This window comes from Neoarius graeffei, chromosome 10 (genome assembly GCF_027579695.1).
Source record: "Neoarius graeffei isolate fNeoGra1 chromosome 10, fNeoGra1.pri, whole genome shotgun sequence".
NCBI lineage: Eukaryota > Metazoa > Chordata > Actinopteri > Siluriformes > Ariidae > Neoarius > Neoarius graeffei.
This window is the reverse complement of record NC_083578.1, coordinates 13,732,351-13,753,572: the sequence shown is the minus strand read 5'-3', so window position 1 is coordinate 13,753,572 and position 21,222 is coordinate 13,732,351. Positions and strand designations below refer to the sequence as shown.

The window sequence follows — 21,222 nt, the reverse complement described above, 5'->3', positions numbered from 1 at the left end:
AAAAAAAAAGGGGGGGGAAAAATAAAACAAACAACAACGACAGTAACAAAACAAAAAGAATAGCGGCATAGATTACAAATAATTTAATATCAGTAAAAAAAAAAAAGGGAGTAAAACAAATGAAATTTAACCACGGGTCTTAATCTCTTTCAGAATGTCTTGAATGGATTGTAGCATGTATGACCATGCCTGTACAGTTCTTGGTTTGGCCTTGTTGAGACGTGCAGTTGTGCGCTCCAGTGCTAATACATACTGATAAGAGGTGAGCCAGTATTCTTTCAAAGGTAGTGAGGGGAGATACCAGCGTTTCAAAATAGCTTTTTTTGCTGCTGTGAATCCTGCCATTAGTAATTTACGTTGAGTGAGATTAAGGGAACAAATTAGCTTGTTAGCGCCGCTGATCTGAACTCCTAATCACTGCCAAACAATGGGAAAGGTGTTGATTCCTGCGCAGATGTCAACATGACAGCGCGCAGTGATACCAAGGGAGACAAAATATAGTGCCAAATAATTGCGAGGTCTGACTTTTTATTTGGCAACGGTTTTGTGATGCAAATATATCACTCTTTTGAACACGTACTGTTTTGAGAAGAAAAACGTTTTACTTTCATGACCCCAACAAACTTGCCGGACTACTTTCGTCTGGACCAAAACTAGACAAGAACTGGACTCTCAGGATGCTGTCGGGGGTAAGTCAGTGTATTTGCACGACACTGTTGACGGGGATGCCATACAGATTCATGTCAAAAATCCCAAACTATTGCTTTAAGGTCGCAATCTGATTGGCTCTCCACATGTGTGTGTGCTGGTGTCCAACTTTAAAAAAAAAACACGCAAGCCCATAGATCTGTCCTGCCATCTTTAAAAACGATCAAAAGTTTTGTATTTTTAAAATCATGTCATGCTGATAAAATGAGAGAGGTTTGATGACGGGCAGTGATGGCCAGGCCAGTCAAGCGGCCTCTTTCTGTGAAAGTAGCTGGTTCTTTAAATTTTAGTTCTTTATGCAAGTTTTCTTCAATGTTGAACAGGAGAGCACACCACAGTGTATCTAGGATGACGTTCCCCTCCCCTGCAACGATTGCGATTTAAAGCTAGACGGCCTTTTGATTTCATAAAACCGGTGAAATTTAGTTCCCTCTGAAATTTGGTCATTGTGATATACAGGGAGTGCAGAATTATTAGGCAAATGAGTATGTTGACCACATTACCCTCTCTATGCATGTTGGCCTACTCCAAGCTGCATAGGCTTGAAAGCCTCCTACCAATTAAGCATACCAGGTGATGTGCATCTCTGTAATGAAAAGGGGTGTGGTCTAATGACATCAACACCCTATATCAGGTGTGCAAAATTATTAGGCAACTTCCTTTCCTTTGGCAAAATGGGTCAGAAGAGGGATTTGACGGACTCAGAAAAGTCAAAAATAGTGACATATATTGCAAAGGGATGGAGCACTCTTAAAATTGCCCAGCTTTTGAAGCGTGACCATCGAACAATCAAGCGCTTCATTCAAAATAGTCAACAGGGTCGCAAGAAGCGCGTTGAAAAAAAAAGGCGCAAACTAACTGCCCGTGAACTGAGGAAAGTCAAGTGTGAAGCTGCCAAGATGCCACTCGCCACCAGTTTTGCCATATTTCAGAGCTGCAACATCACTGGAGTGTCAAAAAGCACAAGGTGTGCAATACTCAGGGACACGGCCAAGGTAACAAAGGCTGAAAAACGACCACCACTGAACAAGACACACAAGATGAAACGTCAAGACTGGGCCAAGAAGTATCACAAGACTGATTTTTCTAAGGTCTTATGGACAGATGAAATGAGAGTGAGTCTTGATGGGCCAGATGGATGGGCTCGTGGCTGGATCAGCAAAGGGCAGAGAGCTCCAGTCCGACTCAGACGCCAGCAAGGTGGAGGTGGGGTACTGGTATGGGCTGGCATCATCAAAGATGAGCTTGTGGGACCTTTTCGGGTTGAGGATGGCGTCAAGCTCAACTCCCAGTCCTATTGTCAGTTTTTGGAAGACACCTTCTTCAAGCAGTGGTACAGGAAGAAGTCAGCATCCTTCAAGAAAAACATGATTTTCATGCAGGACAATGCTCCATCACACGCATCCAAGTACTCCACAGCATGGCTGGCCAGAAAGGGTCTAAAGGAAGAAAGATTAATGACGTGGCCTCCTTGTTCACCTGATCTGAACCCCATAGAAAACCTGTGGTCCCTCATCAAATGTGAGATCTACAAGGAGGGGAAACAGTACACATCTCTGAACAGTGTCTGGGAGGCTGTGGTTGCTGCTGCATGCAATGTTGATCGCAAACAGATCAAAACACTGACCGAATCCATGGATGGCAGGCTTTTGAGTGTCCTTGTAAAGAAAGGCGGCTATATTAGTCACTGATTAGTTTTTTTGTTTGTTTTTGAATGCCAGCAATGTATATTAGTGAATGTTGAGTTGTTATATTGGTTTCCCTGGTGAAAATAAATGAGTGAAATGGGTATATGTTTTTTGTTAAGTTGCCTAATAATTATGCACAGTTATAGTCACCTGCACACACAGATATCCTCCTAAGATAGCTAAAACTAAAAGCCCTACTCCAACTTCCAAAAATACTCAGCTTTGATATTTGAGTCTTTTGGGTTCATCAAGAACATAGTTGTTTTTCAATAATAAAACTAATCCTCAAAAATACAACTTGCCTAATAATTCTGCACTCCCTGTATGTTTTTTGTAATATCTTTTTAAAAAATGCATACATCTCAGGCCATTCTGTGGCTGGGAAGTTATTTAATTTGAAGGGATTCCTGAGCAAATAATGTGCATGAAATTGCTCGCTTCGCACAGTCAAGCAGACCAAGGAAGTCCGTGTGTATGTGTGCGCGCACGCATGCGTAGGTTTACTTTGAGCGTGCACGGACAGTTCCATCATTCTGTCGCTAAACGAACAGCTGATCACACCGAGGTGCTCGCTGACCGCCGATTTTTATTCGATTGGTCCTGCATGTGTGTCGTCTTGCTTTCTTTCCGTTACTGTCGTCGATTGTTCACGTTTCATTCGCACGCTCGCGTCCTCCGTTTTTCTCTCCTGTCTCAAATTTGTATCCCACAATGCCTTGTGCAAATGGGGAAAGCCCACCACGTCATGCATGACGGAGTATCTTGAATCGGGTCATGGTGAAGCAGGAAAAAATAGCAGAGAATTTATGGCCACGTGACTCTAAATTCATTAATTGTTCTTTTAGGGGAAAAAAAAAAAAGTAATAATCTCAAGTCTATGATTTGAATTTTTTCCCCCCCTTTTCCCCTGCACAGCTACTTATTTGTGTCTCGCATTATTTGAACAGATGTCTAAGAAATGAAATACAATAGGGAAAGAAGAAATCAAGATGGAGGAGGTTTTAATAGCATAAAATCCTGGACCAAAAATTAAAAAAAATAAGTGTAGGCGTGTGATACCGACCTCTAGAACTTTAATAGCTGAGGACACGTTGGAGGCGATGTTGCCATGCGTGATCATGGCTCCTTTTGGCTTTCCTAAATGAACAGGAAGTGAGAGAGTTACCCGAGAAAGTGGTTCTCTTCTATTACAGCCTTCCTATACATATACAGTGGGGCAAAAAAGTATTGTCAGTCACCAATTGTGCAAGTTCTCCCACTTAAAAAGATGAGAGGCCTGTAATTTTCATCATAGGTACACTTCAACTATGAGAGACAGAATGGGGGGAAAGAATCCAGGAAATCACATTGTAGGATTTTTAATGAATTAATTGGTAAATTCCTCAGTAAAATAAGTATTTGGTCACCTACAAACAAGCAAGATTTCTGGCTCTCACAGACCTGTAACAACTTCTTTAAGAGGCTCCTCTGTCCTCCACTTGTTACCTGTATTAATGGCACCTGTTTGAACTCGTTATCAGTATAAAAGACACCTGTCCACAACCTCAAACAGTCACACTCCAAACTCCACTATGGCCAAGACCAAAGAGCTGTCAAAGGACACCAGAAATAAAATTGTAGACCTGCACCAGGCTGGGAAGACTGAATCTGCAATAGGTAAGCAGCTTGGTGTGAAGAAATCAACTGTGGGAGCAATTATTAGAAAATGGAAGACATACAAGACCACTGATAATCTCCCTCGATCTGGGGCTCCATGCAAGATCTCACCCTGTGGGGTCAAAATGATCACAAGAACGGTGAGCAAAAATCCCAGAACCACATGGGGGGACCTAGTGAATGACCTGCAGAGAGCTGGGACCAAAGTAACAAAGGCTACCATCAGTAACACACTACGCCGCCAGGGACTCAAATCCTGCAGTGCCAGACGTGTCCCCCTGCTTAAGCCAGTACATGTCCAGGTCCATCTGAAGTTTGCTAGAGAGCATTTGGATGATCCAGAAGAGGATTGGGAGAATGTCATATGGTCAGATGAAACCAAAATAGAACTTTTTGGTAAAAACTCAACTTGTCGTGTTTGGAGGAGAAAGAATGCTGAGTTGCATCCAAAGAACACCATACCTACTGTGAAGCATGGGGGTGGAAACATCATGCTTTGGGGCTGTTTTTCTGCAAAGGGACCAGGACGACTGATCCGTGTAAAGGAAAGAATGAATGGGGCCATGTATCGTGAGATTTTGAGTGAAAACCTCCTTCCATCAGCAAGGGCATTGAAGATGAAACGTGGCTGGGTCTTTCAGCATGACAATGATCCCAAACACACCGCCCGGGCAACGAAGGAGTGGCTTCGTAAGAAGCATTTCAAGGTCCTGGAGTGGCCTAGCCAGTCTCCAGATCTCAACCCCATAGAAAATCTTTGGAGGGAGTTGAAAGTCCGTGTTGCCCAGCGACAGCCCCAAAACATCACTGCTCTAGAGGAGATCTGCATGGAGGAATGGGCCAAAATACCAGCAACAGTGTGTGAAAACCTTGTGAAGACTTACAGAAAACGTTTGACCTCTGTCATTGCCAACAAAGGGTATATAACAAAGTATTGAGATGAACTTTTGTTATTGACCAAATACTTATTTTCCACCATAATTTGCAAATAAATTCTTTAAAAATCAGACAATGTGATTTTCTGGATTTTTTTTTCTCATTCTGTCTCTCATAGTTGAAGTGTACCTATGATGGAAATTACAGGCCTCTCATCTTTTTAAGTGGGAGAACTTGCACAACTGGTGACTGACTAAATACTTTTTTGCCCCACTGTACACCTTAAACACTAGTTGTACCTTTCAAAGAAGTGGTTCAAGAGAATGAGACAAAGAGGACTGAATAATGGCTAAATGGCACTTTGTAGTATCTCCGGCTTTATGCTGATAGACTGAGTGATAAAGGGACTGTACCTGTAGTTCCACTGGTGAAACACACAACAGCAAGGTCCTTAGACTCAGGAGGCTACGACAAAAATGAAAAAAAAAAAAAAAACTCTATTAGAAATACGAGTGGATGAAAAATATGGTATCGTTCTCACTGAAGAGATCATACAGTGGTACTCATTTATCCTAAGCTGACATGCACAAGGTAGCTGTGAACGATGCACACACTGCAGGTGTGTGAGGAGCTTTACGGCTAGAAACAAACCTGAAATATTCCAAACTCCCTACACATCTGGAGTACAGGACACATTTAATTGAGAAGATATTTCAGAGAACACTTACCACTGGAGCCTGGAGATTTTCCCTGCCCACATCCTGCAGGTAAAAAAACACACACACACACTTACTCTAACAGCGTATTAACAGAGAGGTCACTACTGACATGCTTTATTTTTCTGGTCTGTGTTATGGACTGATATTTAGATCATTTAGAATTCCCATGGTTTTCTGACCATGAGCTGTTCGAGCTGCAAAATCTCCACACCACAGTTCTTCCCTCTCTCCACCAGGGCGGCGCTCACAGAGTTAAAGAGCACCAGACAGGACAGAGTCAGAGTCACTCCTTTCTCCTTGTTCATCAACAGAGACTCTGCTTTCTCCTCTTTATCACAGACCACCAGAGAGATCTCCGCTAGAGAGAAAGAAAAAGGATGGACAGAGAAAAAGGATGGACATGAAAGAGATTGAGGGGGAAGGATTGAGAGAGAGAGAGAAAGAGGAAGGATAGATAGACAGAAAGGATGGATAGAGGGAAAGGGGAAGGATGGATATGAGGGAGAGAGAGAAGGATGGATGGAGAGGGATAAGGATGGATATGAGGGAGAGAGAGAAGGATGGATGGAGAGGGATAAGGATGGATATGAGGGAGAGAGAGAAGGATGGATAGAGAGACAAGGAGAAGGATGAATGAGAGAAAGGATTGAGAGGGGAGAGAGACAAAGGATGGATATGAGAGAAAGATGGATAGAGAGAAAGGGGAAGGATGGGCAGAAAAGGATGGATGAGAGAGCGCATGGGGAAGGATGGATATGAGAGAGAGAAGGATGGATATGAGGGAGAGAAGGATGGATATGAGGGGGAGAAGGATGGATGAAGGATGGATATGAGGGAGAGAAGGATGGATATGAGGGAGAGAGAGCGAGAAAGATGGATGGAGAAGGATGGATATGAGGGAGAGAGAGGGAAGGATGGATATGAGAGAGAAAAGATGGATAAGAGAAATGGTATGTTGAATTTTAGTTACATATTTAGTGCTGGTTTGAAGATGTACGGTGTGTTATTACAGCTCTTTCCCAGACGTTGCAGTGCTGCTCACATCTCTAAACGTTCTCGAGGAAAACCATATTCATGAATAAGATACTACACACTGTGCACCACAAGGGGGCGATAATAACCCACAGAAATTTACAGCACAGGAAAGTTCATGATATTCATCTCATTATCTCTAGCCGCTTTATCCTGTTCTACAGGGTCGCAGGCAAGCTGGAGCCTATCCCAGCTGACTACAGGCGAAAGGCGGGGTACACCCTGGACAAGTCGCCAGGTCATCACAGGGCTGACACATAGACACAGACAACCATTCACACTCACATTCACACCTACGGTCAATTTAGAGTCACCAGTTAACCTAACCTGCATGTCTTTGGACTGTGGGGGAAACCGGACCACCCAGAGGAAACCCACGCGGACACGGGGAGAACATGCAAACTCCGCACAGAAAGGCCCTCGCCGGCCACGGGGCTCGAACCCGGACCTTCTTGCTGTGAGGCGACAGCGCTGACCGCCGTGCCGCCCGTTCATGATACTGACTCGTTTTAAATATTAGCAAGTTATACACACATCAATAAACAACTATTTAGCTAAACTAAATGGTGCTCGTGTGCATTTAATGTTTTAGAGAAGCAGCCTTGGGTTGCTGGTTCGATTCCCAGAACCAGCAGGAAAAAACGTGAGGGGAACTGAGTGAACGAACAGCACTTTCCCGTCCCTCTGTATCATGGCTGAAGTGCCGTTGAGCAAGGCACCGAACCCCCAACTGCTCCCTGAGCGCTGTAAGATAGCTGCCCACTGCTCTGGATATGTGCATGTGCTCACTGCTCACTTCTTCAGATGGGCTAAATGCAGAGGAGGAATTTCTCTCTGCTCGAGTGTACATGTGACAAAGGTGTCGTCTTACCACACATTTTTCATCAAATCTGTAGAATCAGAAACTAAAGAGCAGCCTGGTGAACATGAAGATTAAATCCAGTGACCCTCACTCACCCAGGTTGAGGATGTGCACCATGGCCTCCTGACCCAGTGTGTCATACAGAGGCACTAACGCCATGGAGAAGGTGTAGCAGGCCAACTCTGTAATAACCCACTGCGGTCAGCAGGGGGAGACAACGTTAGCATCAGCACAATTACTGTCCATCAAACTTATTTAACATTGTCAAGTGTATATGAGCATCATGGGTTTCCCACACTTGAAAGGGAAGGACTCGGACACAGGATTCCACTCGTCTTGTATTTTATTGGTTTTCAGTGGAGCTGACGTTGTAGTAGAATTGTGGGAGTAGTAAAATATAGTAGGGTTTTTCCAGAAGAAAAGGTAGAAGCAGAAAGTGAAAAACCTTTACAAACAAAAATAAATGTATGAATAAATGCTTGTTTTTCTACAACAAAGCCCAAGTTAATTAGGCAACAATATATAAATATTTGTGCAAGTATATTTTAACCATTTTTAATCATTCAGGCAATATGTTACTGAACAAACAAATGAACAGAAAACCAGTTCTAAACTAAGAACCATTTACTTCTAACCATTTTAACCATTAGCCCTTTAACAGGCAGTTTGTGCTTTTTAACTGAAGATATTTTACTGCACGCCACTGAGAAAGGAAACTGATGAAATGAAACGAAGGACACACGTTAGCAACTACCAGCAAGCTATAAGAAACAAATTTCTCATGCCCACGGATTACCGCGAGCGCAGCGTTTGCATATAGTTCAGTGGGCTTACCGGTAGCCTTTTTTGTCCTTTTTTCCCCGATGTGCTGTAAGGTTTGTGTTAGTAGCGAATTCTCTTTGCAACTGCTGTGCTGCTGCTTCGTCACAAACTGAACGCCAACTCTGCCTATTGTTCTAGAATGACCGCTGCCCTGCTAATTAGCGTTCTGACTGGCTTCACCTGTTCAGCGCAGCGTGCTGTCAAGCCGAGCGCTGGCAGCGTAGCACTGCGATTCAGCGTAGCAGGGAGTGGCGGAGGCAGCTGTCAATCATGTGAGCCTGCATTCAGACACTCCTTGCGGCAGGTCGCCGCGACACCTCCCACTCGATCTTGGCGTGGCGCGACACGAGAAGATCGCACCCATCAGGTGAGCTGGTCTCTGCTGACTTGTTCCTCCACAGGGAGGAGGACGATGAGGCGTCGCACATCCCGATGCAGTGTGGTACCCTGCGGGTCCCCGGACTTTTTGGTTGGCTTTGGAGTCTTCACCTGAGCACGTCCACCTGGGGGGACTTTCACATGGACATCCCAGACAATGCCTTTGGAGTCTACATTCACGCTAACCACTCTTGCAAGCTTGAATTGCCCCCTCAGTGCATTTTGGTCGCAGAGCCACACTATGTCTCCGACGGCAACATTTCTTTTTGTAGTGTGCCACTTGCTGCGGATGAACAGGTTCGGACCTGCAAGTTGGCTCCAGGACCTCCAGAAGTGGCTAACTTGTGTTTGCATTTCTTGCAGTCTCTTGAAGGGGTAGGTGGTGTAGTCTACTGTTTTGAAGTCTCCAGCTTGTGTGGCTCGGCCAAGCAACAGTGTGTTTGGGGTTATGTAGTTGATGCGGTCCTCACGGCTCTGAACTCTGGCATCGATTGGCCTTTCATTGGCAAGGTTAGCAGCTAGCTTAAGCACTGTCAGGAACTCACTGAAGGTAAGGCCTCCTCTGCCACCAAGGCTTTGCAGAGCTCTTTTGGTGACCTTGACAGCAGTTTCGGCAGCACCATTCCGGTGGGGTGAGTCAGCTGGAAGGATTTTCCACGTCCAACAGGTACCGTTTTTGGCAGCATACTCTTCAAGTGATTCTTTGTTCAGTTGCCTCAGGTAAGTATACATTTCTTCCAGGACAGATTTCGCTCCAATGAAGTTTGTTCCAGGATCGGACCAGATTTTCTGCGGATGACCACGGATAGAAGTGAACCTCTGGTAAGCAAGGAGGAAGCTCTCTGTTGTTAGTGTTTGCCAGTTCGACATGGATGGCTCGGCTTGACATACAGCAGAATAGTACGCCCCATACTTTCATGCTTGCTCTCCTTCTGACGTCATCCTTCACTTGATATGGTCCGAACAGGTCGACGGATGTGAACTGGAATGGCGCAGCTGGATTGACATGCTCTTCAGGTAAGTCACCCATGATTTGCTGACAGGTTTTTGCTCTTTCCTTCTTGCAGATGATGCAGTTGTCGACAACTTTTTGGGCCAGAATTCTTCCTCTGATCACCCAGGCTCTCTTTCGCATCCGCAGCAGAGTTCCTGCCACTCCGTCATGTCCCTCACTGTGTGCTTCACGGGCCAGGAGAGTGGAGACCCAGGCTTGGTATGGTAGCAGGGTAACAGCTTTATGGTCCTCTTTGAAGGCCTGTATCCGCCCTCCACACATCAGGATCCCAGTTACTTGGTCTTTGTATACAACAAGCCTGTCAGTAGTTGTATTTGGGAAGTTCACACCTTGCGCTGCCAGGCATAGTTTCAGGAACACGTTTTTCCTTTCGTTGACAGTGATGACGCCAGATGAAGGTATTGCCTCTCACTTTGCTTCATCTCCCCTCTTGGCATGCAAGAACTTTTTAGCCGCCCTCCAAATCCATGCAACCGTCCCGACCAGCCGTCTTAGACTGCTGAAGTGCTTTTCGTCCAATAGATTTTGGACTGCTGCTACTGTTGGTGGTGGGTTTCTGGACTTGGATTGTGCTTCGTCCTGGACTGCAAGTGGGCTTTGTGCCTTCAGCTGACTTCAGGTGAGTACAGCAGTGAATGTTTTCTTCTGCATTTTTGTGACGTTGTCTCTTGCCTGTGCAGCAACATCTTTCGCTGACTTTTTTGGCCACTCACCCTCAGGAAGCTGAAGGAACTGCGGACCTGACTGCCACTTGGATTTCTCGATTAGGTCATCAGGACTGGCCCCTCGGGTGATAATGTCTGCAATGTTCTCGGCACCTGGAATCCACCACCAATCTCGGATGTCAGTGCTGCTCTGTATCTCACCAACTCTGTTTGCGTAGAAGGTTTGGTATCCATAACTTTCACGCTGTATGGCACCCAAGATGGTCTGGCTGTCGACTAGATGATACCACCTTTTGACCTCGATTTGGCAGTGCTTTTGGAAGTAGTTCTTCAGCTGTGCTGCAAAGACTGCTCCGCACATTTCTGCTTTCACAGGGTCACCTTTATGGTCGAGGAGGGTCAGCTTAGCCTTGGCCTCAACTAGCCTTACGACGACACCATGGCTGCAGCTCCAACGCAGGTACAGCACGGCACCATATGCACACTCACTGCCATCAGAGAAGGTGATTGCACATGGTCTCTCAGCTGGATCTGGCGGTGTGAGAGCTCTGGGGAATCTAACTTGGCTCAGCTCAGCGTACACTTCGAGGAGCTTTATGGCATCGTCTCTGAGCTCTCTGGACAAGGCGGCATCCCAGGTGTCTTCTACGCAGTACATGACTTTTGCCTCTTGGAAGGCCCTGCGGATCAGGATGGCTCCCTTCTGTTTTGCTGGGGCCACAAGGCTGAGAGGGTCATAGAGACCAGAGACTTGGCTTAACAGCTCTCTTCTGGTGAGTGGGTCGGGAGTTTGTTCTCTCACTTGTTCTTTCAACAAGTCCTGGCCGAGGCGCATTTTCTTCCTCTTCTTGGAGTTCACCGCAACCATGACATGTAACTTGTCATCGTCGACGGTGTAGCCGAGGCCCAGGGCTTTGTTATCCTCTTCAGTGAGTTGGTTTGGCAGGATCATGGTGTTTGACTCGATCTTCTCACCTCTCGACTCGCTCCTCCCACTTTGATCCGAGTAGATCCAGGGCTTCATGAAGAACCCTCCTGCTTGAAGGATCTGCTCAATGTTGGATGTAAGGCGTTTCAGGTGGTCAAGGTTGTTGTGGGAAGTCAATATGTCATCGACATAGGTATCCTCTTCGAGGACACGTCTCTCCTCTTTGAAGTGGTTGAATGAAGGCAGGCTGGCAGTCTCTCGCATGGCAACTTGGGCTATGCAACCAGCAGGTTTGTCTCCAATGTTGACTCTTGTTATGGCGAATTCTTCGATCTCTGCATCTTCTGTGTCATGCCACAGAAATCTGTGCAGGTGGACTTCTCTTTCCTCAAGCCAGACAGAGTTTATACATTTTGCGGATGTCCCCTAAAGCTGCGAAGACACCAGCGCGGAACCTCAGCAGGACACCTCTGATTGGGTTCAGGACGTCAGGGCCTTTGATCAGGATGTCGTTTAGGCTGAGGCCACTGTACTTCTGGCTGCTGTTCCATACCAGTCTCACTGGGGTGGAGACTGAATGTGGATTTGGGCCTATCAGGTGACTTATATACCACACTGGCCCGGTCCAGCTTTGCAGAACCTCTTTGGATAGCTTTACTGCAGCTCTGCGGCTCACCATTTCGTGGACTTGTGAGGCGTAGGCCACTTTCCACTCTGGTTCCTTCGCCAGCTGCCTCTCAGTTCTGTGGAACATGGCTTCAACCGCTCTCTTGTTGTTGGGAAGAGATGCTGGGTCTTCTTTCCATGGGTACTTGGCGTGCCAGTGTGGTTCAGTGCTGTGGTGGTCTCCGGCCACATAAGTCAAGCCGTCCCTCACCATCTCCATCTCCCTTTCTTCGGCCAGCGTCATTTCTTTCCCACCAGGCTGACAGTTCCCGCAGCGACTTCCTCCGCATCTCGGTTCGCAAGCTGCTCCAATGCTTTCCCATTTCCACCACTTCAGGAAGTCTCTGTTGCTAGTGGCTGTGTTGGACTGGGAGCTGGGATGTCTGGGAGACTGGCAGGAGACTGGGACTTTGCAGGTGAGTTCGGTGTATCTGACAGCTGCAGTGCGCATGGATCTTGCGAAGTGAGTCTTGGAGGTGTGGGCCGTTAAGGTGACTTCTTCAAAGAGGTCCGGGTGTGTGCCTCCAACGGTCTTGCCAAGCGGGCCATCCCAGAGCACCAAGTCACCGACAGAACGAACCTTCTGGGGTACCAGCTGCCCTTCTTTGTGGCTGATGAGGAGTTGGATCTCCTTTGGTCTTGCCAGATCTTCCAGGGAGATGTCTGAGAAAATTTTCTGCAGTTTTTCTGCCGGGACATGTCTGTGGACTTTTGCCATTTTGTCAAGTCCATAGCAGATGAGTTGGTGTGCTTTGAGTGTCCCTCTTGGGGTGCTGACTCGTATCTTAAGCAAGTAGCGCTTGGTTGCAACAGACACCTTCATCCCTCCAACGCCATGAACCTCCAGTGTAACGTCTTCACTTCTCAGGTTCAACTTGCTTGCAGCTTTGTGCGTTATGTGCGTATTGTGCGTCTGCTGCCAGGTTGATGAGGGTCCTGACACTCTGTCCGTCATTGGCAGTGACATTGAGGAGCATTAGGATGACTGGGTACTCAGTGAGGCAGTGTTCATCTAGAAGACCTCTCTCAGCAGCACTGGAGTTGAATGCCCTGGACGCTATGTTGCAGAAGGCATCTCGGCACTGCTGTGCCAGCTCTGGTGAGAGTTTGGAGAGGAACTGCTCCTGGGTGTCAGTGAGTCTTCTGCCCTCAGCCCTCACCGGACTGAACTTGGGTGTTCTTTGGGACTGGGGTCTGGCAACTGGACAGAAGAGGGAGTGGTGTTGGTCTTTGCATTCTGGATTCCCGCACAGGTAAGTGGTTTTTTTTGCAGTTTTCACCAGTGTGGACTTCGAGGCATCTTTTGCAGGCACCGAGTTGCTGTGCTGCATCCTTCTTCTCCGATAGCTTTAGGTTGGTTCTGAACTTTCTGCAGAAGTACAGTTTTCTTCTGTGCTTTGGGTCACCACAGACGATGCAGTCTGCTGCATCACTGTTGGACGACACTGCCGGACTGTTGGTTGCTTTTGTTCTGGCTTGCTTCAAGAACTTGGTCTTGTCTTTGGCAGGTTCAACGCCATCTTTCAGCTGGTCAAGTTGCTCATATATGGCTTCCTGTGACTTTAGGTAAGCCAGCAGCTTGTCAAAGCGGTTGTGACGGTCCACAGCGTTACGTCAGCAGCATAGGTGAGCCAGTCATTCTTTAAAGTTTCTGGAAGCTTGCCCTCAATGGATTTGGTCACAATGGGGTTCTTTATGGCCTCGGCATTGTCCAGTTCATTTAAGTTGTAGAGAGCTTTTTCCACTGTTTAGATGAGCTCGATGACTCTTCTTGGCTGGCCGGCTTTGACTGGAGGAGTTGCCTGTAGATCTTCAATGATCTCGAGAGCGATGTTGGCTTGGTTCCCAAACCGGTTATCCAGGACTCTGAAGACTTCATTTGAGGAGCTGTAGGTCGACAGGTGTAGGTTTCCGGCCACCTTTTCATCGATGCTGTCGAGCAGCTGGAATTTCTTGACCTCTCTAGACTTTGTCGGTTCACCCTGCTTCTGTAGAGCTTCCCACTCCTCCTTCCACCTGTAGTAACTTCGCTGGTTGCCAGCAAACTTTGGAAGGGCTGTGGCTTTCAGCTTTATTGCTGGCACTGGAGCTGTACAGTGGACAGTGGGCTCTTCAGAGTCTGTCTTGATTTTTGCAGCTTTGATGAAGGCGGCCTTGCGCGACACCAGCTGGGGAAGTTGCACTTTGAGCTCTGCCATGCGGTGATCAAAGTCTCTTTGCTCTGCAGCGGGAGCCCAGCGGTTCCAGTCACAGTGCGCTTCTTTTGCCTTCAGCACCAATGTCTCGAAGTGCTTCAGCATGAACTCGTATGCCTCCAGAGTCACGTCGAGTTGGGCAGAGGAGACATTCTTGCAGTCAGCTTCAGCGATGTGTAGGGCAAGGGGCAGCTCTTTTTCCCCCCATACGATTCCCAGAGTGTTTGTTGAATTAGGAGCTTTGCTTCTTTAGTCCTCTGCTTACAGTATGCCTCTATCTTCTCCAGGTCGACTTTCTTCTTGGCGCCCAGGTCCTCTACAGTGGCTGCGTCCGCTTCTGCCATGTAGGCGGCCTCAATCTCTTTGTTCGGCTCCATGAGTCTCGAACTTTCTCCTGTAAGCTTGTTGAAGTTTTGCTTTAGCTCCTCCACAGTCATCTCTGAGTGTGTTCTTGCAATGCAGTTAGCAAGACAGGAGAAAAGTCTTTTGGCTGTGGTTCGCTCTGTTTTCAGTTCTTCTAATGACTTCGCCATTTTATTTCTTTTTTTCAGGTGACTTCAAGTTTTATCCTCCAGGCCCCCAGGTGAAGTGTCTTCCCTCTCTATTGGGTTGTGGCACGAGTGGAGTCTTGCTTCTTGGTCACTGGTATGGTGCACTGGTTAGGTGGTGATTCACTGGCAGTCGTCTGGCATTCGTCAGTTTCCACTGGTGCATCGGTTTTTCACTGTCAAGTGTATATGAGCATCATGGGTTTCCCACACTTGAAAGGGAAGGACTCGGACACAGGATTCCACTCGTCTTGTATTTTATTGGTTTTCAGTGGAGCTGACGTTGTAGTAGAATTGTGGTAGTAGTAAAATATAGTAGGGTTTTTCCAGAAGAAAAGGTAGAAGTAGAATCAGAAGGTGAAAAACCACATACAAACATAAATAAATGTATGAATAAATGCCTGTTTTTCTACAACAAAGCATGTATGAATAAATGCCTGTTTATCTACAACAAAGCCCAAGTTAATTAGGCAACAATATATAAATATTTGTGTAAGTTAAGTATATTTTAACCATTTTTAATCATTCAGGCAATATGTTACTGAACAAACAAATGAACAGAAAACCAGTTCTAAACTAAGAACCATTTACTTCTAGCCATTTTAACCATTAGCCCTTTAACAGGCAGTTTGTGCTTTTTAACTGAAGATATTTTACTGCACGCCACTGAGAAAGGAAACTGATGAAATTAAACTAATGTAATGAAACGAAGGACACATGTTAGCAACTACCAGCAAGCTATAAGAAACAAACATTTCTCATGCCCACGGATTACTGCGAGCGCAGCGTTTGCATATAGTTCAGTGGGCTTACCGGTAGCCTTTTTCGTCCTTTTTTCCCCCAATGTGCTGTAAGGTTTGTATTAGTAGCGAATTCTTTTTGCAACTGCTGTGCTGCTGCTTCGTTACAAACTGAACGCCAACTCTGCCTATTGTTCTAGAACGACCGCTGCCCTGCTAATTAGCGTTCTGATTGGCTTCACCTGTTCAGCGCAGCGTGCTGTCAAGCCGTGCGCTGGCAGCGTAGCACTGCGATTCAGCGTAGCAGGGAGTGGCGGAGGCAGCTGTCAATCATGTGAGCCTGCGTTCAGACACTCCTTGCGGCAGGTCGCCACGACAAACATTGTACCACGCAGGTTTCAGAGACAAGTCGAGAAGCTTGGATTTGTGTTCATCTTGAAGTGTACAATTAATCATCACGCAGAATCATGCACATCAGTAACTTGTACTATGATCTCATTGGTGTACGTGTAAACAAGTCAGTTCGTGTGTGGATATTTAGCTCTTTGTTAGGATCCTCACAAACAATAGTGTTTTTAATTCTAGCTTCCAGAGTCCTTCTGGTTACACAGGTTAGGATTAGGGTGAGGTTTTGGTGTCAGCATAAATTCGCGACAGTAAACTTTGTGTGTGTTGTACCTCTGGCCTGTTCTGGGCAAAGATGCCGACAAACTGTTTAGGAGTAGGCTTACATCCTTTGGCCAGGAGACCAGAGCCCAGCACCTGCGCCCTCTCTGCTACCTGCAGCAATACAGGAAATGAGAACATTTAGTAGAAAACAAGGTACAGCGAGTCCATCCAGCATGCGAGGGGAAAAAAACATTACGACTTACATACAGTTAGGTCTATATATATTTGGACACTGACAATTTTTTTTTTTTACCTGTTTACTGAAACATATTCAAGTTATAGTTATATAATGGACATGGACATAAAGTCCAGACTTTCAGCTTTCATTTGAGGGTATCCACATTAAAATTGAATGAAGGGTTTAGTAGTTTCAGCTCCTTAACATGTGCCACCCTGTTTTTAAAGGGACCAAAAGTAATTGGACAATTGACTCAAAGGCTATTTCATGGGCAGGTGTGGGCAATTCCTTCGTTATTTCACTCAATTAAGCAGATAAAAGGCCTGGAGTTGATTTGAGGTGTGGTGCTTGCATTTGGAAGATTTTGCTGTGAAGAAAACATGCGGTCAAAGGAGCTCTCCATGCAGGTGAAACAAGCCATCTTTAAGCTGCGAAAACAGAAAAAACCCATCCGAGAAATTGCTACAATATTAGGAGTGGCAAAGTCTACAGTTTGGTACATCCTGAGAAAGAAAGCAAGCACTGGTGAACTCATCAATGCAAAAAGACCTGGACACCAACAGAAGTCAACAGTGGTGGATGATCGCAGAATAATTTCCATGGTGAAGAGAAACCCCTTCACAACAGCCAACCAAGTGAACAACACTCTCCAGGAGGTAGGCGTATCAATATCCAAATCTACCATAAAGAGAAGACTGCATGAAAGTAAATACAGAGGGTTCACTGCACAGTGCAAGCCACTCATAAGCCTCAAGAATAAAAAGGCTAGATTGGACTTTGCTAAAAAACATCTAAAAAAGCCAGCACAGTTCTGGAAGAACATTCTTTGGACAGATGAAACCAAGATCAACCTCTACCAGAATGATGGAAAGAAAAAAGTATGGCGAAGGCGTGGTACAGCTCATGATCCAAAGCATACCACATCATCTGTAAAATATGACGGAGGCAGTGTGATGGCTTGGGCATGCATGGCTGCCAGTGGGTCACTAGTGTTTATTGATGTGACACAGGACAGAAGCAGCCGGATGAATTCAGAGGTATTCAGAGACATACTGTGTGCTCAAATGCAGCCAAACTGATTGGTCGGCGTTTCATAATACAGATGGACAATGACCCAAAACATAAAGCTAAAGCAACCCAGGAGTTTATTAAAGCAAAGAAGTGGAATATTCTTGAATGGCCAAGTCAGTCACCTGATCTCAACCCAATTGAGCATGCATTTCACTTGTTAAAGACTAAACTTCAGACAGAAAGGCCCACAAACAAGCAGCAACTGAAAACCGCTGCAGTAAAGGCCTGGCAGAGCATTAAAAAGGAGGAAACACGGCGTCTGGTGATCTCCATGAGTTCAAGACTTCAGGCAGTCATTGCCAACAAAGGGTTTTCAACCAAGTATTAGAAATGAACATTTTATTTACAATTATTTAATTTGTCCAATTACTTTTGAGCCCCTGAAATGAAGGGATTGTGTTTAAAAAATGCTTTAGTTCCTCACATTTTGTTTAAAAAATGCTTTAGTTCCTCACATTTTTATGCAATCATTTTGTTCAACCCACTGAATTAAAGCTGAAAGTCTGAACTTCAACTGCATCTGAATTGTTTTGTTCAAAATTCATTATGGTAATGTACAGAACCAAAATTAGAAAAATGTTCTCTGTCCAAATATTTATGGACCTAACTGTAAGACATAACTCACGAGTCCTAATAGCAGGAAATAACAGAAGAAACACCACATCTTCATGTTAAGGCTGTTTTTCGGGGGGGCGTCGTGGCTCAGGTGGTTAAGGCGCCGTGCCGTGAATGCGGGCGACCTGGGTTCGGTTCCGGCCCGGGGTCGTTTCCCGATCCCTTCCCGTCTCTCTCCCGCTCATTTCCTGTCTCTGCACTGTCCTATCCAATAAAGGTGCAAAAAGCCCAAAAAAATATCTTTAAAAAAAAAAAAAGGCTGTTTTTCGGCTCTCTGGGAGCTTCATGGCTGGCGACCCCTCACTTATAACCCGGCCATATATCCGCAGCTTACAATCAGAGGCACTTCATTTACTAATAACTCAAAATTTACATATGGGTCATTCTAGAATTCAGGGTACGTTTCATATCTCTGAGATAAACCTTTTATTTTCCACAAAAGAAATCTTTATTGAATCAGTTTTGAACAATAATGCAAATGATGACAAACTTTTCACCAATAGTGATGCCTGATGCATGTTTTAGACCCAATTTATCAAAAAAAAAAAAAGTATTCCCACCCCTTCCCCCACATTATTGGCTGTCTTTGACTCCTGATTTATACATTCAACATGAATAAACATGAAGTGATTCAGTCAAACAATCTTTTTTTTTTTTGGGGGGGGGGGGGGGGGGCTTATATCATCAATTGCATAGAAAATCTATTTTCTGTATTATGTGAAACTTCAGCCATAAATATATTTTATATCCGTCCCAATGTTCTTGTTAACTCTGTTATAAAACCGCATAAAATCCACAAAGACGCATGACACCTGCACCGAGTGATGTCATTTCCTCTGGAGGTAAACTTCGGAAAGGCAGTGAGGCGTGTTATGTTGTTTCTTCTCTCATTAATTTGAACAAAATGTTGAGGATTTTACACCAACAGTAATTATTTATTCGTCAAGTCTGTTATTGTGATATTGGAGTGAATCGATCGCTCATTTTTTAAAAACAATAATATGATTAAATGCCATGTGGTAACTAGTTTGAGGTTAGCATGCGGGGTTAAAACACAAAATGGTGGAAAATGTCAACTCTGTTGATGGATTGCCCAGTTTGACGATAAGAGTCAGCACTTGAAATGTACCCTCGATTACAGAATGGGCCATATAACAATTCTAGCAAACTGATAGGATGATTATGGTTACTTCTCAATGGATTATTCTAGAAGTGATGAGGCGTTCCATTTGTACGTTTGTCCATTTTTCCGAGTTCCCAGGTGGAAAGGTCACCTGGAATGCCCTGAAGTCAGATTTCTGATTCGAAGGAGCCTCACCAACCCCAAAATCCAAGATGGCTGCTGTGTGCATCAACAGTAGTGACCGCTGCGATGTTATCAACTGGTATTGCTAACAATGGACAGATCTAGCATTGGTTTTCCGACTTGCTGTATCGGAACACGGTCCATTCAGACATGACGCAATTCCCAGTTCCGACTTCCAAGGTAAATGGAACGCAGTACAATTGTTCTGTGTAAATCCAAATCCTTCGTTTTTCTTACTTGTGTTAACGCAGTGAAGCAGATAGCGACATAGACATGACCCAAAACTTATTTGCGCTCGTTATCAAGAGCAAATATTTTTGTAATTTCCACAGATGCGCGAATAACAGAGTTCTGAGTTTTTCCTAACACACTAGTCTTACCTCAGTGTAGGAGATCCACTGGTACGGCCTTCCCGGTTTCCGAAAGCCAAGGCACGGCCCATCACCTGTTCAAACATCACAACGGTTTATTTCTGGATGCTTTATTTAGCAGCACTCTCAAAAGTATTTACACCCTCTCTCTTTTCCCTCCCCCTCATTTTCAAGAACACTGTCTTCTGGCACACACAGTGCATTCAAGTATTTCCCTGAACGCACTGTGTGTGCCAGAACACCCCAGTCTTGCACATTTAGAGCGATTCTGTACAGACCCAGGTCTCCCAGTGAAACCCAAACCTTCACTAGCTGCATTCAGGATCTGCCAAATGGCCTCTTTTGGTTCACGTTGAAACCAGCTCAATCATGGTTAATGCAAAATCTAATACTTCAGCTTTCATTCTGAACAGGTTTGCCTGCTGCAGTCAGAAACTCCATTTCCACGTGCTGTTGGTTTGTTTTAATCATTCGTATGGGTGCACAAGCTGTATTCATGCTTACATCCAAGTAATTACAGACAACACTCTTCTCTCGAAGACATAATTGCAGTTTTACGACTTGGCTTTGAAAATGTATGCTTTTGGCCAAAAAAAAAAAAAACCCAGATCAAGTCAGTTTGGCCAGATGGATATCTGTGATGTACAATTTCCTGCAGCCTCAAGCAAGATGCAGTTAAGTACAGGAGATGAGTGCTATTACAACCCCACTGGCTAAACGAGTGCTGCTGTCTTTACGGTGCTTAAACTGCATCTGGGCTGCTCTTCGTCACACTTACCTGCGATTCTCAAGCCTCTCTGAAACATGTCATACACCGTCTTGATATCTTCATAGTAGAAGTCGAGTAGATTGTCATCCTTCAGCAAGGCGGACCGTCTGCAATTGGCGTCTCCCTGAAAACGCATCAGTATGTGTACACACCGACTCAAAATCAGCACACAAAAAAAAATCCTTCATTTGGATGGTTAATGCTTCAGATTTTCAAGGGAACCTCTTCCTGAAGCCAAACCCTCAAACAAAACCAAACTGATAATTATTCACAAATATAATATAAGGTGGCTGGGGGACAAGGATGAAGGGATTCTACATGTTTTTACAGATATTGAGTATGATGAATACTGCGTTGGTAGTGAAAGAGGTGCAAATGCGGCAGAGAAAGTTGTCGGTTGTAGTGTTGGTTTATTTTGCACTGCAAGTATGAAGAAATGCTACCTGCACAGGTACAGACTGAGCCTTCAGGTCACACGGAGACCGGATGGCGCGAGGGCGGGTCACCAGCCAGTACGCCGTGAGCGAGGCCACGGCTCCGAGCCCAAGGAGAGAGGGAGGAGACAGCGCCAGGGAGGAAAGCAGACTCGGGAGATCTGTTATTTCAGTGATCCCTAAATCACTGCCGCTGAGACAAAAGGAACGAAACCACTCCTGCAACTGCATAGCTGAGCAAAGAGAGAGAGAGAGAGAGAAGGAGAGAAAACGATATATTGTATATCCAGAATTATTCTATCCACATTCGC

At 45.3% G+C, this 21,222-nt stretch overlaps 1 protein-coding gene and 1 long non-coding RNA gene across 3 annotated transcripts in view; one reads left to right on the top strand and one right to left on the bottom strand.

The window, feature by feature from the left end:
• acsl2 (acyl-CoA synthetase long chain family member 2) overlaps positions 1-21,222 on the bottom strand; it is an 87,816-nt gene that overhangs the window by 19,093 nt on the left and 47,501 nt on the right. For both annotated transcript variants that reach the window (XM_060931328.1, XM_060931327.1), the window contains 9 exons: positions 20,921-21,144; positions 20,487-20,601; positions 19,718-19,782; positions 16,177-16,278; positions 7,637-7,736; positions 5,827-6,005; positions 5,657-5,689; positions 5,342-5,393; positions 3,460-3,533 (listed from right to left, as the gene is read on the bottom strand). In XM_060931328.1, coding sequence (XP_060787311.1) covers positions 3,460-3,533; positions 5,342-5,393; positions 5,657-5,689; positions 5,827-6,005; positions 7,637-7,736; positions 16,177-16,278; positions 19,718-19,782; positions 20,487-20,601; positions 20,921-21,142 — 942 coding nt within the window. In that variant the 5' untranslated portion in view covers positions 21,143-21,144. The remainder of the gene's footprint in view (positions 1-3,459; positions 3,534-5,341; positions 5,394-5,656; positions 5,690-5,826; positions 6,006-7,636; positions 7,737-16,176; positions 16,279-19,717; positions 19,783-20,486; positions 20,602-20,920; positions 21,145-21,222) is intronic.
• The window catches only part of LOC132892866 (uncharacterized), a 58,103-nt gene that overhangs the window by 9,027 nt on the left and 27,854 nt on the right, over positions 1-21,222 (top strand). The window lies entirely within an intron of this gene.